Source organism: Perca flavescens, chromosome 2 (genome assembly GCF_004354835.1).
Source record: "Perca flavescens isolate YP-PL-M2 chromosome 2, PFLA_1.0, whole genome shotgun sequence".
NCBI classification, from domain to species: Eukaryota; Metazoa; Chordata; class Actinopteri; order Perciformes; family Percidae; genus Perca; species Perca flavescens.
In genome coordinates, this window is record NC_041332.1 from 36,023,760 (window position 1) to 36,045,801 (window position 22,042).

At 40.9% G+C, this 22,042-nt stretch overlaps 1 protein-coding gene across 7 annotated transcripts in view; it reads left to right on the forward strand.

The window, feature by feature from the left end:
• The first annotated feature begins 396 nt into the window (after positions 1-396).
• The window catches only part of LOC114565998 (potassium voltage-gated channel subfamily KQT member 5), a 202,048-nt gene continuing 180,402 nt past the window's right edge, over positions 397-22,042 (forward strand). For 5 of the 7 annotated variants that reach the window (XM_028594362.1, XM_028594346.1, XM_028594369.1 and 2 more), the window contains exon 1: positions 398-1,146. In XM_028594362.1, coding sequence (XP_028450163.1) covers positions 803-1,146 — 344 coding nt within the window. In that variant the 5' untranslated portion in view covers positions 398-802. Of the gene's footprint in view, positions 1,147-22,042 lie in introns of all 7 variants that reach the window. The other 2 variants (XM_028594341.1, XM_028594377.1) reach the window with 2 other exon arrangements.

Here is a 22,042-nt window from a genome sequence, read left to right on the forward strand (position 1 = left end):
TGCTTCTGTTGTGTAAATAAACCACATTTACCGAACACATTACTGCATTTTTATAAAAAAAAAAGAAGCTTCATTTGGTTTCAGCATAATATTTTCTGCAGATGTGCAGTGAGCCGTCCTCAGTGTGGTTACTTTTCCAGCCGACCAAGCGGAAAATTCACCAGAGTGAATGTTACCTGATAGGCTTTTCAAAAAACGTCGTGTCATTTGGAACTTTTTCGGGAACTTTAAATTAAACAAGGGGCGACGGTTGTTCATTTGCATTTCTCCCGCCTGACCTTGGCGCACCACCGCCTAATAAAACTCCTGGAGAAAGCTTTATTCTTCAGGGTCAAATTAACACGAGGTTCAAGATAAAGTCGCTCGCGCCAGCAGCACAGATGCGCATCTGCCGTGCACGCGCAGCGTGTGTTGAAGCAACAAGCGGTAACAAAGCGCGCTGGGAAGAAAATTGAATGCCACAAATAGCTCTACCGGACACACACTGTATATATCTTTGTTATTTTGTCACATTGGACAGCATGCGTGCACGGGACAGGCGCGCGGATACCTTTACGCGCGGCGGCGGTGGCGGCGTAAATGGCTCGCGAAGAGGTTGATGCATGAGGAAAGAGGGGCGGGGGCCAGTCAAAGTGGGACGGTAAACAGCGTGCCTGGCTCTGGCAACGGTTCCGCTCACAGCGCCTGTTAGACTGCGTCTCGCGCGTGTAGTGTTTTGTTCGTCCAGGGCACGTTGCTCCCAGCACACGACGCGCATGCTTGAAGAGACCTCGGCGCACTTGATGCCCGCTTTGGTGATGCCATGCCCCGGAACCACAGTGGAGACGAAAGCGGCACCGGGCTCTGGATGAGGACGTCGCCGGGGCACCGTAGCGAAGGCTACGGCTTGAAAGATGTAGAGTCCGGACGGAGGATGATGAACAACGCGGGAGACGGTTTGCTGTCAGCCTCCACCGCAGCAGGTGCTGCCGGAGGCTCCGAGAGCCTGAGAGGGAAGCAGGGAGCCCGGCTAAGCCTGCTGGGGAAGCCGCTCATATACAGCGCGCACAGCGGCCGGAGAAACGTGCGCTACCGGCGCCTCCAAAACTACCTGTACAACGTGCTGGAGAGACCGAGAACCTGGGCGTTCATCTACCACGCCTTTGTGTAAGTTTATTTTTCATCATTTGCATGTAGCTGCGAAGCTCTCTGCACACCTGTTGATGCCGTTCCAGAACTCGTTTCACACACAAACACTCCAAAAGGACACAAACACGCGATGCGATGCTTGGATGTTATTTTCGACTTGTTTTCAACCCATCACTTTGCCACTCTAGTTTTCGTGATGACCGTGCAGGAGTCTTTGTGTGTGCAGTGGAGCTTACATTTAAGGTTGAACATGATCAACTCTGGGGGTTACAGTTGCAGTTTCACTACGACTACTAGTAACCGTCCAGGACTGGTGTTTGTTCATTGACTTCTGCATTTATGAGGCCCTCAGTGGTGAGGTAGGGTTCACAACTTCACTGTTAAAAACATAAACTCCGAGTCTGTTGTCTCCTAAAGGTCAAGAATCAGGAACATCTTTAGTTTTCCTGCCTGCTCTTCATCATTCTTGGCTTGCCAACCAGCTGCAGTTGATTTCCCGCGTGTGACTTGTTATTGTGGCATCATGACAATCTCTGAGAGGAAGGAAGTGTAGACACATGCGGACTCTAGAGCACCATCTTTTTTTGGTGTGTGGGTGGGGTGTGTGTGTGTGTGTGTGTGTGTGTGTGGAGGAGTGGTCATAAAAAGAGGAGGGGTGGTGATGCGCTGTTTGAGCTTTTGCACTTAAACCAAGCAGCTCTGATGACTTTTATTTGGAAAGTATCCTTAGGGCAGCTTGTGTATCAAATGGTGCACAGGACAACTCGAAGAGTTTATGTGCCTGATACGTGTCATCTGTTTGTTGATGTTTAGTGAAGACGCTTTTGAAATTGGGATTTTCGTTTTGTCAAAATAACTATAATTATCTGTTACCACTGTTAGAAAACATGCTGCTTTTCAGGGGCAGTTTCAGACTATAGGCCCAGTCAGTAGCACAGCCAAATGAATAGTGAAATAGTAAGTGCTAGGAGCTTGGTGATGTAAGGACTACTCCTAGTGCTACTCGGTGAACTACCATAGCCGGCAAGCTAATGGCTAAACACACTACTAAGCACATGCTAGTGCTCCTCTGAGCTTTTTTTTGTATTTCCCCTGTGCTGTTTACTCCCTCTGGCATTTTATTCTTAGGATTGTACATCTTTTTATTTAAAGGTACTTAAAGGGTACCTTCGGTTGTTCAAACTGAACCTTATTTCCCTATGTTTTTGTGTCTATTTCTGTCTGACTGATGGAAACAACAATTTTTGAAATTGGTCCAGTATTCAGCAAGCAAAACAAGCTGCAATGTAACGTTAATGGGCAATTGCGCATCTTCAATTTACAGCCACTTAAAGAGCTGTTTTTGCCACTGACATGCTCAGATTGTTATTCTAAGTGTACAACATTACAGTACAACATTATGGAAAGGGTCACTACAGAGGAAGAAACAGCCCTGAAATCACTATTGCCAAACCCACCAGACTCCTTATCAATAAACAGTAACTTCATCAGCGTTAAACACACCTCATTCAAAGTTGACAGAAACAAAATATTAAACTATTAAACTATTAAAAGCCGTCTTGGTTCATCTTTCCACTGTTCCAACAATCACCACTCTGGTTTAGGTGAAATAAACCCTTAATTCACCCATTTACATGTGGAAATATGCTGGCTCTGTATGCTAAAAGTCCTGATTATTTACACGGAGTCTGGTGATTTTGGCGATGGTGATTTCGGAGCTGTTTCATGTTAAACAAAAAAGGATCTTACTCTTTAACAAAAAAGGTCTATCTTTGTAGGGTTCCTTTCCATAATGTTGTCAGACACTTAGAATAATAATCAGAGTCTGTTAGTGGCAAAACGAGCACTTTTAGTGGATGGGCGCATTTTCCCTATAGGATTACATTGCAGCCCGGTTCGCTGCTACCAGTTACAGTGTTCTCGTTCAATACTGGACCAATTTCAAAGATTTTTGTCCACATCAGTCACTTATACACCGATGCATGGGAACATAGCGTCCAGGTTGAAAAATACAGAAATTACCCATTAAAGTTACTAGCTAAGGGGACACTAAGTTTATTCACTGTATTCAGAAGAAGTATCTGTGCCATTGACTGTCTAACTTTCTTTAAATCATGTCTCTTTAATGGAGCAGTTAACAGACAAGGGTTAGTGTGTTACATAAAAGTGGAACACAGCTAAGCTACGACAGCATCCTCCAACACACTCTCTGGCACCCTGTTACCTCAAAGGTCAGCACTGTAAAGACAGTTTGCTTTTGGTCAATGGTGCTAATCTGAGTGTCAAAGTTGAATTCCACACAGAGGAATGGACAGATGCACATCACAGCTGCTAGTGAATGCACTGATTGCAATGATTCCAATTGCTTTCACAACAAAATGTAGCACTTTTTAAGTGCTGGACTGTGTGGAATGTGTGACCGGGCCTTAGCTGGACATCTGGACATCCTAAATTCGATTATTTGCTTCAACTGAATTAGAGGAGCTGGTATTTCTGTCCAATTTCCAGCATTTGACAAGGAGGAGTTTGTTTTACATCCCAGATTCCCATCTGACAAACATCCCTTTATCTTAACTGTTGTGCGTCATGGGCAACATTTTCTTATCTAGAGTTGTAGTAGCCTACATTTGGAATCACAATTATTGTAAATAAGGCTATCCTTTAAATCAGAGGTCTTCAACGTCTTTTAGGCCAGGGAACCCTAAGCTGAAAGAGAGATGGTATATACGCACATATTGTATACAATTAAGTTGCATTTTAAACTGGGCATAATGGATGAAAAGAAATTATTTATGCATCATGTTATAATGTTAAACATCCATCTGGAAGGCACAGTGACTCCTTTAAGCTTAACTATATGGCTACCGTAGTTACCTAAGCTTATCTTCAATGTGTAAATCATTTGATTCCACCAATAGGCCAATTCATCTTTTGTATTGAAATTTTGCATTCATATTAATGTATATTTTCAGATTTATTTTAATTTTTGAAATAAGAAACTTTAAAAACTCTGAGGACCCCCTGTTGAAGATCTCTGCTTTAAAGTGCTCATATTATGCTCATTTTCAGGTTCATAATTGTATTTAGAGGTTTACCAGAATAGGTTTACGTGGTTTAATTTTCAACAAACACCATACATTTGTTGTACTGCACATTGCTGCAGCTCCTGTTTTCACCCTGTGTGTTGAGCTCTCTGTTTTAGCTACAGAGTGAGAGATCTCACTTCTGTTCCATCTTTGTTGGTAGTTGCACATGTGCAGTACCTAGGTAAGGACTACTAGCCAGTCAGAAGCAGAGTATGAGGGCGTACCACGCTAACAGCTAGGCGAGCATTATAACGTGTGTTAAAGTGACCACGTTTGTCTCTGAAGTAAAGGCTGGACTACAATAGAGCTCTTTGGAGCAGTTTGTGAACAGTGTTTTCTGTTAGAGATGGTAAGTCCCTTTGGGGGCGGGGGGGGACTTTGGGATTTTTCACTTTGAAAACCTATAACATGCACAAAAATATTTGTAACACAATAAAGGAAAGGGGAAAAAGCATAATATGAGCACTTTAAATGAACTTTTTACACAATGTCCGACGGCTGTTAAAGATTATATATAGTCTCTCCTTTCTATCTGTCGTGTCATAATTCCTTACAGAGGAGGATTACATTTGTTGTGGTGTGAAAGTGTTTCAGACATCAATTCAGCCCCCTTTCTTTATGAGGCCTTTCCACACTTGGTGGTCAAAGAGGTTTTGTAATGATGTCAATGACCACCATGGGGGTCATCCAGTTCAATGATGACTTTCCTTATCCTTTTTTATTAGGGCCGTAACTTACTGTGAGACACCATTGGATTTCCACTTTGGTCTACACTTTTGCTAAAAGGTTAAGTTAAAAATGCAAATTTACATATCTTATGAAAGTATTGACTCACGCGCACAAGTGTCCTTGGACTTGTACTTTTATCTGTGGCATTGAGCTGGAACTGGACAAATGGAGGTACTAAACTCCTTCTCAAGCCTTTACTCTCTCTCTCTACTGTGATGAATGCCGCTGTGATGGTCAGTGGCCTTGAAAGTTGCACTGGTCTGCTGATATGACAGTTGTTGTAGCTGAGAGCCTCGCTGTCATGTTTTTTTAGCTACAGAATAAGATGATATCCATGTCCAGCTGATTATAAAGCAAGTTGTGGTTCACATTTAGCGCTGTGGAAAAACTCTGAAGCATATGTATCAATGTTTCTTTAGCCCTCATGTTGCGCTCGGGTCAAATTTACGCCGTTTGTTTTACCGTGCGTGTCTGTGATTATCCACTCAACATATGTATGTAAGTATAACTCAAAAATAATTCATAATTTCAGTTTTTTTAAAGGTCCCATGGCATGAAAATGTAACTTTATGAGGTTTTTTAACATTAATATGAGTTCCCCCGGCCTGCCTATGGTCCCCAGTGGCTAGAAATGGTGATAGGTGTAAACCGAGCCCTGGGTATCCTGCTCTGCCTTTGAGAAAATGAAAGCTCAGATGGGCCGATCTGGAATCTTCTCCTTATGAGGTCATAAGGAGCAAGGTTACCTTTCCTTTCTCTGCTTCTCATTTTGTGGGACTGGCTCTAGTGGCTGAATTTCGGGAAAGAGACTTCAGATACAGTATTAGGGGACCACTAAGGCCTATATAAAAGAGACTTCAGATACAGTATTAGGGGACCACTAAGGTCTATATAAAAGAGACTTCAGATACAGTATTAGGGGACCACTAAGGTCTATATAAAAGAGACTTCAGATACAGTATTAGGAGACCACTAAGGTCTATATAAAAGAGACTTCCGATACAGTATTAGGGGACCACTAAGGTCTATATAAAAGAGACTTCAGATACAGTATTAGGGGACCACTAAGGCCTATATAAAAGAGACTTCAGATACATTATTAGGGACCACTAAGGTCAGGTGGGCAACAAAAACATCTAAAAAGGGGTCAAAAAAGTGTTCATTTTCAATATTGACTTGGGAGACAACAAGGGTTATACCAGATTTTTGTAAATGTAGTGCTCAATAATCACTGTTCGCAGCCGAAGGAAGTGACAAACTGAAATGTACTGAAGTCATAAAAGTGACCATAACCAACCGGGCCTGTCTTATCCCCCCCCTCCACATTTGAACCACTCGTGTTTAACCTAGTAACATAGGTGGTTAAAATAAGTTTAAACACACACTAGTCTACGGGCCCCCAGGGAAGGGTGCTGCCTTGTTTGTCCTTGCCACAGACCTTTACTGATACCTAACAAAACAGACTGAATCCCCTAACCCAATGATAGCAGACACTAGAATATCCCAAATAGCAAATTTGCATAATCTCGTTTAAGATGGACTGGGTGTTCTTCGCTCCTGCTGTGCTGCTTTATGGTGAAAATTATTTTAACATAAAACCAGAGCCAACTGTATCTTAAATGATCTTGTCAGTGTGGGAACAGGGTATTTGTAATCATGAGTGATAGGCTGACAATTAGTAAGATAAACATAATGCAATGCAAGTAAAGGCATAGTAGCTCTGTGAATTCTGAAAATAAAACATCATACTCTTTGAAATATTATGTAAGCATGGATTCGTTGTTACACAACCAAGGGTTTAGCACATCGTCTCATCTGCTGCTCTACTAACTGTTTTTGAACCTCTACATTTCTTGCATACATTAGAACTAAGATGTGCTTGCTTTCCACGGGCCACCTGCAAAACACTCCTCTACCTTTTTATCACCAGGGAGCAGGAGAACAAGGATTACAATGAAGGGGTTGTCACATAGTAAAAAAGAAACCTGTGTGTTTCTTTGCTGTATAGTTTAGTCTGTAGAATAAAATGAAGAATCGGACCCAAAAAAGTCAGCAAAAAGTAACTTAGCCATCAAAGAAAAAAGCAACAAAACATTGAAAAAGCTACAAAAAGTAGGTGGGCCAGGCCTTCATTTATTGTGAACCTAAATTGCTATGCGGGCCGGATCAAATTCTGCAAGGGGCCGGATTTGGCCCGCAGGCCTTGAGTTTGACACATGTCCTTTATATGGTTAAAATGCACTATGGTCATTTGTTTCTCTTGTGTGTGTCTGTGTGTGTGGGCACGTGCCATGAGGATCAGTGGGACTGATACTGATATTGTTCTGCCTGAACAGCTGAATACATTTGGATTAGTCACACAAGTTCAATTTCACCATCCACTGCTTTCAGGAGGCAATAAAAAAAAGTCCTTTCCTTATCAGTCTCGTCTGAGCCGACACATTAGGGGCAGGTCAGAGGAGCAAATTGGCTCAGGATCCTGCCCTCGCAGCATCCAGTTATCCTCTGTTTGACATGCCCACACAGCAGATTACATTGGCTTTGATGCTCAAAGTGATATTTCACCTTCAACTTGTTCCGCTCTCTAACACACATGCCTCCAGGTGACATTGTGTGTGTTACATTGTAACACAAAGAACTAACAACTAGAGCTGTAACAATTCCAAATGTTGCTGTACAATTTATTGTCTCAGAAATAATTGCGATTGGTATTATGATTTTTTTTATTTATGTACTACCTTTTTAAACAAATTAAAGTTTTGAATGAATCCCAGGATACATCTTTTGGTTCTATCACTGTCATGTGACCCAGATAATGTAGTAACACAGGTACACAGCCTATGAAGTAATCCTGGGCCCTTTTATTAGCATAAAACAGCTTTTCTAACTGTTTCCTCTCTAGTCAGTTTTGTTATGAATGTGTCAAGTGCCAACAACTAGCATAGCTTTAGCTCAACATTTACAACATTTACAATTACCATCAACAGTCATAACTCTTCCTAGCTACCTTAGCTAATGTTAGCATTTAATTGCAGTTAAAGGAGAATTCTGGCCAATTTTTACGTTAATCTTGTTCACTATAAATATGCGTGTACTTTCGATTGGAAAAACCCCGACCTGAATCGGTGCAGGCAACACGGCGTAGCTGCAGCTACGTGTACGAGCTTCCACTGAGCTAAAACAGCAGTTGTCGGGGCAGGTTTTAGAGTGCCTTTGTGTCTCTTAACAGACATAAAATGCAATTAAAATGTCTGTGCCACGTGAACAGGGCCCTTACGTGACAACAACATGCGTTTTCAACTCAGACACTGTTTAAATTCACCTACCCTGGTCCCTGTCTCGATCCTGCTGGTAGCTGCTAGCTGCTAGCTGCTGTCCGGTGAGTGTGTTCAGCCAGGCTTCTGTGATAATCATCCCGACGACAATCCACGGAGCGGCGGTGATCTGGCTATGTCCTCCAGAGGACAGGTCATGTCACATCTTGAAGTTTATTCCCCCCTAAAAAAACGGTAGTGCAGAGCGATCTGCACTCTGTTTCCCTTTTCCTGCTACAACGGGACTTCAGCGCAAGACTACAGCTACCTTCTTTAACGCTATCACTGTGCAAGCCAAAGACATCATTTAGCCCGTTTCCATGTAGTTACATAGTCACTGATATGGTCATAACCACTACAGTGCTCAATTACCTATTTTTGAGGGGAATAAACTTCAATTTTTGTCGCAAAGGCATGACCTGTCCTCTGGAGGACATAGCCACAGCACCGCCGCTCCGTGGATTGTTGTCGGGATGATTATCACAGAAGCCTGGCTGAACACACTCACCGGACAGCAGCTAGCAGCTAGCAGCTACCGGCAGGATCGAGACAGGGACCAGGGTAGGTGAATTTAAACAGTGTCTGAGTTGAAAACGCATGTTGTTGTCACGTAAGGGCCCTGTTCACGTGGCACAGACATTTTAATTGCATTTTATGTCTGTTAAGAGGCACAAAGGCACTCTAAAACCTGCCCCGACAACTGCTGTTTTAGCTCAGTGGAAGCTCGTACACGTAGCTGCAGCTACGCCGTGTTACCTGCACCGATTCAGGTCGGGGTTTTTCCAATCGAAAGTACACGCATATTTATAGCGATCAAGATTAACGTAAAAATTGGCCGGAATTCTCCTTTTTAAACAAAGAAACTGTGATTATGTAAAAAAATTGACAACTGGACAATTATGTTATAATTGTTACAGGCCTGCTGACCCCACCAGGGTCAACTTTGTCATGTGTGTTAGCTGTATAATTATTTATACATTTTCAAAATAAAAGCCAGTGGTGAAGTCCCTCGGATACTCTGGCAAAAGGCAATGGAAGCGTTTAAGAAGAAGAACTATTTATTAATCCCATTTGGGAATGAGATACTGCCACCCCATTTGACATTGTAACTTTAATACTGGGTACTGCTAACTAGGGCTGCAACTAAATTTTAATTATTTGCTGTGTGGATTAATCTGTCGGTTCTTTTCTTGATTAAAAGATAGTAGTTTGGTCTATAAAATGTCCGAAAATGGTGAAAAATGTGGATCTGCGTTTCCCAAAGCCCAAGATGACGTCCTGAAATGTCTTGTTTTGTCCACAACTCAAAGATTTTCAGTTTACTGTCACAGAGGAGAGAAGAAACTAGAACATATTCACATTTAAGAGGCTGGGGGTCGGTGAGATGACTTATACCGATTCATCGATTTATCAAAATAGTTGGCAATTAATTTAATAGTTGACTACTAATCGGTTAATCTTTGCAGCTCTACTGCGAGCTAACTAAAGGCAAATATCTGGCTCACATGTGCCCTGTCACTGCTCTGCTGTTGCTTTTTCCTGTATACAGCCTTTCCCCGTGTGTGACAGCAGCAGCACTGAGCCAGTCTTTGTGCTGAGTTGAGTTGCGTCTGCGGTCCCCGCCTGCCCTCCTTCCTGCTCACACACACACACACACACACACACACACACACACAGTGCTGCCATTCATCTCACCTCTGGATTAACAAGCTCTTATCCTTGCAAGTTTGTTCGGGGGCAGGAAAAGTGTGGGGGGGGGAAAGGATACAGTGTTCCTCCACCTCAGGTTTTGGAACTGGCATGTTGGTGGGGGGGCACCGAGTGGTGACGTGAACTCGCTGCTCTCACTTATTAAATAGCTATCAGTCGCTTTATTGTGAGGAATACTTGGATTTATAGGCTGCAGTAAAGGATGCTGGCTCATCCTGAAAGCTGTGTTTGGTTGGCATTGTTGGGTATTTGAAGCCAACAGACACAATAAAATGTTTTAGTAGACATCTGAACGACTAACCAGACGCTGCTTGGAACCCCAGCACCATTATGTCTTATATTTAATAAGCTGTCGTTTATAGTCATTGAGATTCTGCCACTTGTAAACCCGGTCTTCAGTATCTCTTTGAGAGACTTATGTCCTCTGGTGCGGAATAAGTCTCAGTACTGAACTCAGAAAGCCTTCTGTGTAGATACTGGCGTACTTAAAGGGGGGCGCGCGGGGGGGGGGGAGGGGAAGGGGGCGGGAGAGGGGGGGGTTACAACCCCACCAATAATCAAAACTGGCCAGTGCAACCCCACCAAATATCTTATCATAATGATCAATACAAAAAATGAACTGTTTAAAAAACATCCAGAAACACGTGTGATGTTTTGAAAATGCAGAGTTATAAACAATACAGGAGAATAATTAAAGGTCCAATATGTAATATTTGTACTGTAATAAATCAAAAAATGACACCAATGCCTCATCAGATATTAAGGAAACATGTTAAACTGAAATACTATCTTTTCTGACAACAATGCTAATTTCATTTTTTTTTCTTTTTGAAATTTACATTCCGTGACGGAATTTATGTTTATGTTTTGATCTGTGTGTTGTTATCAACGGCCCAGTTTGACAGGCAGGCCGGGTTGCCAGATATACCTGTAAAAACGTAAACCCAGCGCGCTACAGATGTAACGGTAGTACAGCCATGAAAGCAGCAAACAAATGAACAGGATCAACGGAGATAGATTCTACATGACATAAAAAAATGAAAACAGCATGTTTCTAACAGTTGCGTGACCAGAGACGTAACAACCCCCCGGTAAATATTGGAGATGTATTTGAAAGATGGAGACAGCTTAGAGCCCAAAAGGACGCAGAGTTGGCTTATTTATAACTATTTTAACCACTAGCTGCCAGTATTACACACAATATTACATATTGCACCTTTAATTAATACTAATAATATTTACATAAACACATTTGCACCATAAGTTGATGCAGAAAAGGCACACATTGTTGCAGAAAAATTCACCAGAATACAGGAGAGAATACAAGTGTTTGTTATGCTCCAAATTTCCCAGGTGGGGGGCCCATGAATTTGCTCCCCCAATGATGAAACAAGCTGCCTCGCAAGATAAGTGGAGATCTTAACCCCACCAATGTTGAACCCAAAGTTACGCCCTTTCATATACGTGCCTATTTCTAATTAATCTAGTGCCGAGCATGTGAGTGGAGTGCGAGGGACTGAGTGGGGAGTACAAGCGGGTGGATTTTGGATGCAGGTTAGAGCAGATTTTTTGAAAAGTTTGCCCTTATTTCCCGCATCATTGCTTGCTTTCCAATTCCCCTCCGGTAGGCTACTGCTCCCACTATGAGTTTGAAGCTTGGCCGAGCCCGTGTCTGTGCGGGCAGTACGTGCAGATGCTGTCCGCCGGACTTTTCACCGCTGGAGCTCTGGGCACTGGCGGCATGGAGGAAGGCCGGCCGCCTTTCATCTGATCAATACAACGCAGCGTTTATATATATATATATATATATATATATATATATATATATATATATATATATATATATATATATATATGTATGTATGTATGTATGTATGTGTATGTATATGTATGTATATATATATATATATATATATATATATATATATATATATGTGTGTGTGTGTATATATATATATATATATATATATATATATATATATATATATATATATATATATATATATATATATATATATATATATATATATATATATATATATATATATACATATATATATATATATATATATATATATATATATGTATATACACATATATATACACATATATATATATACACATATATGTATATGTGTATGTATGTGTATATATGTGTAATTACAGAGGGAAAGTACCGAAAAAAGTACCGTTGGGTACCGGAACCGAATTCCAGGTACCGGTATCGGTAGTGGTATTGGTTCAGATGCGAAAGGTACCCAACCCTAATAACCAAGCGACTTATTGTCGCACAGTAGAGAAATTACCGTACAGTACAGCAGAAGCTCTCACGCAGTTTGGACTTCCATTAGCTGTTTAGGTTTAATTACTAATGTTAACTAGCATGTTAGTGATCAATAATTAGCCTGTGCCCATGTTATGTCCTTACATATACGTACACTCTCCGTCTCTGTAAGATTGGGAATGATTGAGATTTCTCTTGGCACAGCTACCAGAAGACTTCACACTTTCAGACACGTTGTTCACGTCACATCTACGTCTTCTAGCTCAGTTGGAGGCTGCTCGGTAATGCTCAGGCAGCACCGGAAGAGTGCTTCTAATATCCTTCACTGGTCTCCGTACAGAGACACGGGATCTGGTGGTCCAGTTCATATACTGTCTATGGGGGGACCACGGGAGAGAATGAGAGAACATACTGGTAGCTGGATTCGCTACAGTAACATTAGTTGTGGAATGTAGTAAGTGGGCTGTTCAAGGCTGTTCAAGTTTTTCTTTTCTCAAATAGAAATGATGCTGAGCAATTAATGAATTAGTCATGACAAAAAAGGTTGCTATGTTAGTGTAATATAATGCAGCGTTACCTAGCTTGTTTAATATCTTGTTGGATAGAAATGCACCCACTACGAGTGCAAAGTATCGCACTATTTTCCGTGGAGATACTGTATTGATACACAGACGCCAAGTATCAATCTTTTATTATATAAATTGCACATGAGAATTTAATCTTTTGACACTAGAACAATAAGATCAATTGCTTTTTCAATCGACTAGATTTTTCTTTTTTTTTTTAAGATAAAACAGATGTTGACAAAGTTTTGCTTTGGGGACATAATCTGAAATTGGAAAAAAGATAATGAATTGCAAAATATCGCGATATGTTTAAAAGCTCAATAATAGTGTACCGTGACATACAGTACAGGCCAAAAGTTTGGACACACTTTCTCATTCAATGTGTTTCTTTATTTTCATAACTATTTACATTGTAGATTCTCACTGAAGGCATCACAACTATGAATGAACACATATGGAATTATGTACTTAACAAAAAAGTGTGAAATAAGTGAAAACATGTGAAAAAATGTTATATTTTAGATTCTTCAAAGTAGCCACTCTTTGTTTTTTTTGATAACTCTGCAAACCCTTGGTGTTCTCTCAATGAGCTTCATGAGGTAGTCACCTGAAATGGTTTTCACTTCACAGGTGCCTGGCTACTTTGAAGAATTTAAAATATAAGACACGTTTTCAGTTATTTCACACTTTTTTGTTAAGTACATAATTCCACATGTGTTCATTCATAGTTTTGATGCCTTCAGTGAGAATCTACAATGTAAATAGTCATGACAATAAAAAGGAAACGCATTGAATGAGAAGGTGTGTCCAAACTTTTGGCCTGTACTGTAAGTATCGTGATAATATCGTATCGTGGGGCCTCTGGTGATTCCCACCCCAAGTGTTTTTAGTATTTTACAAGAACCCGACGAAACGCTCCAGTGTTTGGTTAAAACAGAGCAAACTGCTCAGGTGGGAAAGCAACCGTAAAGAATTGTGTTTTGGGCATTTTATCCCTTTAACTGTCTCTTTATGTATATTTTACATTACCGATTAGAAATTTCCAAAGCACAGCATAACTTTAAAGGTTAGGGTTCCTGCTTTTCATTTGGTTATGATAAGAAACTGTTGTCATGTTTGAATGTAGCTGCAGGCATTCACTGCTCGGTTCAAGGATGCTCCCACATCCAGAGTCCACAGTCAGCTGCCAAACCGCAACTACTGTATACACAATAACTTCACTTTGACAAATGGGCAAATACATGTTTGCTATGACACATTACTTATCTCAGGCAAGTACTGATATTACTTAAATTAGGGCTGCACGATATGAGGAAAATATGGGATATAACATAACGTTGTTGAATATCGCATTAATGATATTACATGCGATAAATAAACAGATAGCAAAGTGTACTTAGTTCTGCTTTTCTGCTGCTTTAAGTGTGCTTCTAAAATACAACAAATTGCTTGTTTAATTAAAAAAAAAGAAACAAAAAATAATTTCCAACATTATTTTATTGAACAAATTTAACATTGAATTGAACTTGCAGTAATAGGCACCAACTTGCAGTAATAGGCACCAATAAGAAGAATGACAGTGACATGATCGACTGATACTCTTTCATCGAACTCAAAAATTTGTCTTTTGCAGTAATATATTTTGCAGCCTTTCGCAATGTGTTTATAACGCAAGTTGATAACGATTTAAAAAAAAGGTTTAATTGTGCAGCCCTATCTTGAATGTGCGGAATTTTAGTATTGGCAATCTTTGCAGAACTCACTCAACATTATGGTTAGTGAAGGATGTGCAATATCTGGTAGGGCATTGGTGCAATGTGAGCTATATATTATTTTCATTATTAGGAACAAATTAAATTCTGATTTCCAATCGTGACAGTCATGATTAAATCTAACCAATCACATGCACGTTTTGTATTCGTGTATGTATATGTTAAATCCCTGTGCCTGTTTGAATGGGACCAGAGGACAGTCCCAGCTGATGGGGATGGCCCGCTGTAGGTCTCATGTTCCAGTCCTTTTTAGTTTACTCAGAGGGAGTTCCCCTGTCTCTCCTTTCAGAGACAGCCTTTAGTGTAAACACAAAAACAAGGCCTTGATACAGGGCACGTCTGTACACATGCTTTGTGGCTAGTGTGCTTCAGCTCAAAAGAAACATTGTTTACCCAAACAGCACCTGTTTGTAGAGCTGCAAAGATTAATCGATTAATTGATTAGTTGTCAACTATTAAATTAATCGGCAACTATTTTGATAATCAGTTTATCTGTTTGAGTAATTGTTTTATGAAAAAAATGAAACTTCTCTGATTGCAGCTTGTGAATATGTTCTAGTTTCTTCTCTCCTCTGTGACAGTAAACTGAATATCTTTGAGTTGTGGACAAAACAAGACATTTGAGGACGTCATCTTGGTCTTGAATTAATCGATACAAAAAATAATAGACATCAATCTGCAGTGAATATAACTGTTTGTTGCAGCCCTACCTTTTTGCCTCCTTTGACAGGCTGCCATGCTTAAACACCTCCCACAGTGAGCAGGCAAAGAGTTAATTCACTTCACTATCACTATTCACCAGCAAAAGCAGACTCCTTTTCACCGCTTTTACTTTTTCCTCCAAATCTTGGATGCCCAATACCTACCAGATCGTTTAGACTTACATTTGTCTCCAACCAGTAGACATTGTGTTCGCACCATCTAACACAGTCATTCCTCCTGGCTTCAGCTGGGAACTGAACCTGCAGTCGTAGGTGAGTTTTATTTATTTTTTTCGCCTGGCCGCCCTTTGAGTACCACTGCCTGATGAGAAGGTTTCGTGGCTGATTGTCTCAGCCAGTCATTTCACAGGATGCGGTGAGCGAGCCACCTTCAGTGTGAGAAAAGCACCCTTTTCCTACCATTACTCCTTATTGCCTCTCCTCTCAACTCTCTCTCTCTCTCTCTCTCTCTCTCTCTCTCTCTCTATCTATATATATATATATATATATATATATATATATATATATATATATATATATATATATATATATATATATATATACACACACTCACCTAAAGGATTATTAGGAACACCCTACTAAGACCGTGTTTGACCCCCTTTCGCCTTCAGAACTGCATTCATTCTTCGTGGCACTGATTCAACAAGGTGCTGGAAGCATTCTTTAGAAATGTTGGCCCATATTGAGAGGATAGCATCTTGCAGTTGATGAAGATTTGGGGGATGCACATCCATGGCACGAAGCTCCCGTCCCACCACATCCCAAAGATGTTCTATTGGGCTGAGATCTGGTGACTGTGGGGACCATTTTAGTACAGTGAACTCATTGTCATGTTCAAGAAACCAATTTGAAATGATTGGAGCTTTGTGACAGGGTGCATTATCCTGCTGGAAGTAGCCATCAGAGGATGGGTACATGGTGGTCATAAAGGGATGGACATGGTCAGAAACAATGCTCAGGTAGGCTGTGGCATTTAAACAATGCCCAATTGGTACTAAGGGGCCTAAAAGTGTGCCAAGAAAACATCCCCCACACCATTACACCACCACCACCAGCCTGCCCAGTGGTAACAAGGCATGACTGATCCATGTTCTCATTCTGTTTACGCCAAATTCTGACTCTACCATCTGAATGTCTCAACAGAAAGAGACTCCTCAGACCAGGCAACATTTTTACAGTCTTCAATTGTCCAATTTTGGTGTGCTCGTGCAAATTGTAGCCCCATTTTCATATTTTTAGTGGAGATGAGTGGTACCCGGTGGGGTCTTCTGCTGGTGTAGCCCATCCGCCTCAAGGTTGTGCGTGTTGTGGCTTCACGAATGCTTTGCTGCATACCTCAGTTGTAACAAATGTTTATTTGAGTCAAAGTTGATCTTCTATCATCTGGAATCAGTCAGCCCATTCTCCTCTGACCTCTAGCATCAACAAGGCATTTTCACCCAGAGGACTGCAGCATACTGGATGTTTTTCCTTTTTCAGACCATTCTTTGTAAACCCTAGAAATGGTTGTGCGTGTAAATCCCAGTAACTGAGCAGATTGGGAAATACTCAGACCAGCCCGTCTGGCACCAACAACCACGCCACGCTCAAAGTTGCTTAGATCACCTTTTGTTCCCATTCTGACATTCAGTTTGGAGTTCAGGAGATTGTCTAGACCTGGACCACACCCCTAAATGCATTGAAGCAGCTGCCATGTGATTGGCTGATTAGATAATTGCATTAACGAGAAATCTTACAGGTGTTCCTAATAATCTTTTAAGGTGAGTGTATTTATATATTTTGACTATAAATGACAGTAAGCATGACCGGTCCGCTTACAGTAAAGGCAAGGAGTCTGTGTTACCTTATTTGAGAGAAATCAATGTATTTTCCTGTTCTTTATGACAATTTCATAAACTGTGTATTATGCCTGAGTAAATAAAACCCCTATTAACAAAAGTGGTTAAACAAATGATATTAAAGTTTAGATAAATCACCAGGAGAGTCCAGTACAGCCCGACCCTAGATGATAAAACTGAGATGAGCTCTCATTTTGAAGTTTATGTTCTGCTTGTTTTACGGTTGTTTGGTCAAATTCTCCTGGTTTTAAAGGCTGCATTACAGTCAAGTGATGTCATTTTCTGAACTTACCAGACTGTTCTAGCTGTTCCGTTATTTTCCTTTACCCACTTTAATCATGAAATCTACATTATTGAAGATGATCTAAAATCCAATTGTGAAGATTTTTACAATTGTCAACCCTACAACATCGTCGCAATATCGAGGTATTTGGTCAAGAATATGGTGATATCAGATTTTTTTTCCATATTGCCCAGCTCTATCGCCCAACCCTCTTCTTCGCCTATTTCTATTGCAGTTTAAGTCGTTCCTCAGTTCCTTCATCTAAGCTTTAATCACAAATGTGCTGGCAGATGCTTGCCTTGAGGGGAGCGAAACAGAGGGAGGCAGGCTGCCTGACTAATTTGGAGATGTGAGTGTAATAGTTCATGTGATATGGAGTGTTACACAGGCAGATTGAGGCCTAATAACTGGGTTTATCTGACGACTGCTGAGGTGCTCACGCCCACACACAGCCAGCCAGCCTCCTAATATGTTTTTATGTAAGCAGCACCAGCAAGCCCTCAAAGCTTAAGAGAAATCCCAAAGCGAAAAGGGAAATTTTGAGTGCTTTTCTTGTTGCCATAGCAATTGATGCTGCCACCTTGAGCGAGCTCAAGACTGGGAAAAAGACATCTCGGGTGGGTTTCAATCAAACCAAAATAAATCCGAGCGAGGTGCTCCTGCCTGCGCTTCTGTCATCCGCTGGTCGGCGTCGGCCCTACTGGCCATGCTGTCGCTGCTGTGCCACCATGGCCGGCAGTTAGTCGTGGCTGATACAAGCCATTCCCTAGCCACTGCTAACACACTATATTTAGGCATGCAGCAACCAGTTTAGTGTTCATGGGTCTGTGGGCCTGTTATGTCTCTGTCTGTGGGAACAACACAGCTAACCCTAAACACCCCCCTCCCCTTCCCCCAATGACCTAATCTAATACCTAATATAAGTCTTCAGGTCTTTTAATTGAACAGTGCATGTTTTCTGGATTTAACTTTCTGTGGTTTTCATTACTCTCCAGGATAAAGGGGTGGACTTTGGATGCAGAATGTGACTTGTTTTCATTTTTATTACTTATATAATAATATAACATGCTACGGGCACTTTTGCTTGCTTGGCACGAGCCCGGTAACGCTGCAGCGTGGTTGGTGACAGGATAAAGGTCGTCTGACCTCTCTGTCTTACCCACAGGGGAAGCACTGCAGCTGGGTAGCTGCGCCGCTGACCCCAACTCAGTTTTAGGCCATCATCCTGCTAGGGGCTGCAGATTAAAGTTAGCCTGCAAGGCTAAATCTGGCACATTTACATGTTGTATTCTGTGCTCATGTAAAAGTAAAAGTACTCAATGCAGAAAAATCCTCACATTTTAGAACCTGGAAACGATCCAAACTGTTGTGTGTTTGATGGTCTAATCATCTCAGCTGGACTTGTAGGCCGTTATATTGTTGGCTGGTTTCGTTTATAATTAAATACGTATTTTATAAACTACATGTGTTTTGTGTGCAAAAATCTTAATGTGTAAAGTAACTAGTAAAGCTGTCAGATGAATGTAGTGGAGTAAAAAGCAGGGTAGAAGTAGAAAGTGGCACGAAAAGAAAAGACTCAAGTACAGTACTTAAGAACAATACTTGAGGAAATGTACTTAGTTACATTCCACCACTGACAGGCACACAGACAGATTCAAGTGAAAAACGTAAAGACAGTTGCACCGTGTTCTGGTTTCTGTCTGTCTCGTGATGCTGTCACTGCTTCCTCTTTCCTGTTGCATCACAGCAGTTCTTCTAGAAATCTGTAGCTGTTGCACACTGGGAAGTTTAACTGCAAATGACCGTTAGAGTTGGCTTCTCCTCCTCTGTGTGGCAACAAAATTGCCTCTTTGTATGTGTGCTTACTGTTTTTAATACATAAATTGTAAGAACTGACAGGATTCAATTTTATTGGAATTGTATTTCATATGATTTCAAGTGACATATAAATTGATTGATTGATTGATTGATTGATTGCTTGCTTGATCGATCATGTGGGCTCACAAGTGCATTCTGTAAACCAGAGAGTACAGCTGTAACAATTCCAAATGTTGCTGTACAATTATTTGTCTCACAAATAATTGCGTTTAGCGACATAATTGCCTCTTTTGGTCAAATTCTTTAAATATTTATTTTAGTATTTAATTTTTTAAACAAATAAAGTTTTGAATGAATCCCAGGATACATCTTTTGGTTCTATCACTGTCATGTGACCCAGATAATGTCACACAACAAGTACACAGCATAGGAAGTAAACCACGCCTCTTTCTTATCATAAAAACCTTTTTTCTTAAATGAACATAAAATTACAAATTACCATCAAGAGTCATACCCCTTAAGACCTAAGCTAATGTTAGCAATTCATTTCGGTTAAACAAAGAAACGGCGATTAGTTAAGAAATATTGCAATTAGACTATTATTAAATCATATTGTTACAGGCCTACCCGAGTTTGCACTACCTGTTATGACATAAAAAACAACAACTATTTAGGATTGGGCATCGAGAACCGGTTCCTACTTGGAATATACTGTACAAATTCCAATTCCAATGGAATCGTTTCTGTATTGGAATTGTTTGGAAAATGTTTCGATCATTGGTTCCAAATTGAACATGCGCAAGTTTTGCGTTCCGTAGCGTCCAGGCGCTTGTTGTGTTGCAGCCATGGAGCACAGTAAGCGGTGCTATGAAAAAAAAAAACCACCGTTGAATCAAAATATAATTTTACTCTCATCTGTGAAATAAGCATGTGACCCGTTTCAACTCCACCCCTCAATGAATCGGAACCGAGAATTGATAAGAACCGGAATCGAAAGGAAGAATCAGAATTGTTCAAATCAAAACGATGCCCAACCCTACTACTATTTGCCTAATATCCCCCCTTCTGCAGATACACTACAGCTCTGTGGTGTTTATTTCCTTCTCCTCTCTCTCCTCTTGCACCTGTATGTCTTCATATTGAAGTTCAGACATAAAGTTATTTTTTTATATCAGCCCTGTCCCCCATTAGTGAGCCCGAACACAGCCCCCTCTGTTTGGGAACGTAAAAAGCTCAGTGTGGGAACCTCTGCGAAGGGCATCCTCACTCAACTCCTGGAGACCAAACACAGTACAGAATGGGTTTGTCAAGATCAACAGGTAATGCAGAGTAGTGATAGACTGATTATCGGCCCTGGCTGATTATCGGCCCGTTTGCAGATGATCTGTTTTGGCGTTGTATTTGCCTGATAACCGATAAAGTTAATGAATTAAAAAGTGTTCTACTTTGGCTCTGCTACAGCTCTGTGTCTGTCCCTCTGCTTCAGTTGTCACTCATCACTGAGTCTGACTTAATGTTCCCCCCAACACTATCTGACTCTCTTTGACTGTGTGTTATTTTGAAAGTTTCTAATTTATTAAATAATCACTTAAAGCATTTAAACAAAGTTCTGTGTTGGAACATTCCAAAAATCTTTCTCTCTTTAATTTTCAGCGTATATGCATATCTGTTCCAAATCACAAATCTGTTTCATTAACTACTAATAATCGGTATCGGTATCAGCCTTTAAAAACCAGTGTCGGTCGATCCCTAATGCAAAGTACTCAGGTCTCAAGCTGCCTTGTCAAAATGACCAAACGTCTCTTGCAGTATAATTATTTTATTTTCATTTTGTGTAGAGATGCACCGATTGACCGGCCGGTGACTGGAATAGGCCGATTTTCACTTGACGTGGTAGCCTAGCCTAATCTTCCCCCAGTGTTTAGTTTTGTTGCTAAACTGTGTGTAAAATGAGTGGTAACGTTAAATCATCTGTGTGACGTTTATGTTTTCAGGTAACGTTACTGTTGACATTCAAACAGGCCTGCGTGTGTGTTTTGAGAAATATCTTTATACTGCAAGACTATATTTATTTTATTATTTTAAAAAATTTTCTATTAAAGAAAAAATATTTGTGTGTGCTGGAAAGCGGTTAGAAAACATGAAATCGGAATTGGCTAAAATCGGTATCGGCAGTTCAAACTCAATGAAAAATCGGAAATCGGAATCGGCCTAGAAAAATCGGTGCATCTCTAATTTTGTGATATGCCTAAGCCTAGATTCTCATAGGTTAGTGTTTTATGGCTGCAAGTCACAAGTGTCAAGGGTCAGCTCATTTCTGAGTCTGAATTCTGTGAGAGCGAGCCGTATTTTCTGCTTAGCTAAAAAACTGTTTCCCATAGCTGTGCCCCCGTCCTCCAGGCGTACTGAACCAGTGAGAGTCCCCAGAACTATTTCCAAGGCATATTGTCCCATTGCCCGGCCTGGAAAATGGTCAGTTGGGTTACAGGACAGAGGTTAAAGTGCTGAGGTACTGACTGGTTTTAACCATTACATTGCTACATTGTTAGCACTTTCTTGTAGCTCCCTAGTCAGAAGACATTAGTGGTGAGTTTGGCCTTGAGGTCACCTCAGGCGAAGTCCTTATGTCATCTAGATACTTTGTGTGTGTGTGTGTGTGTGTGTGTGTGTGTGTGTGTGTGTGTGTGTGTGTGTGTGTGTGTGTGTGTGTGTGTGTGTGTGTGTGTTTGAGAAGGGGGGTTGGGGGCTGATGGAGGAAGAGATCACACACATGCTGCTGACATGAAGAGGTC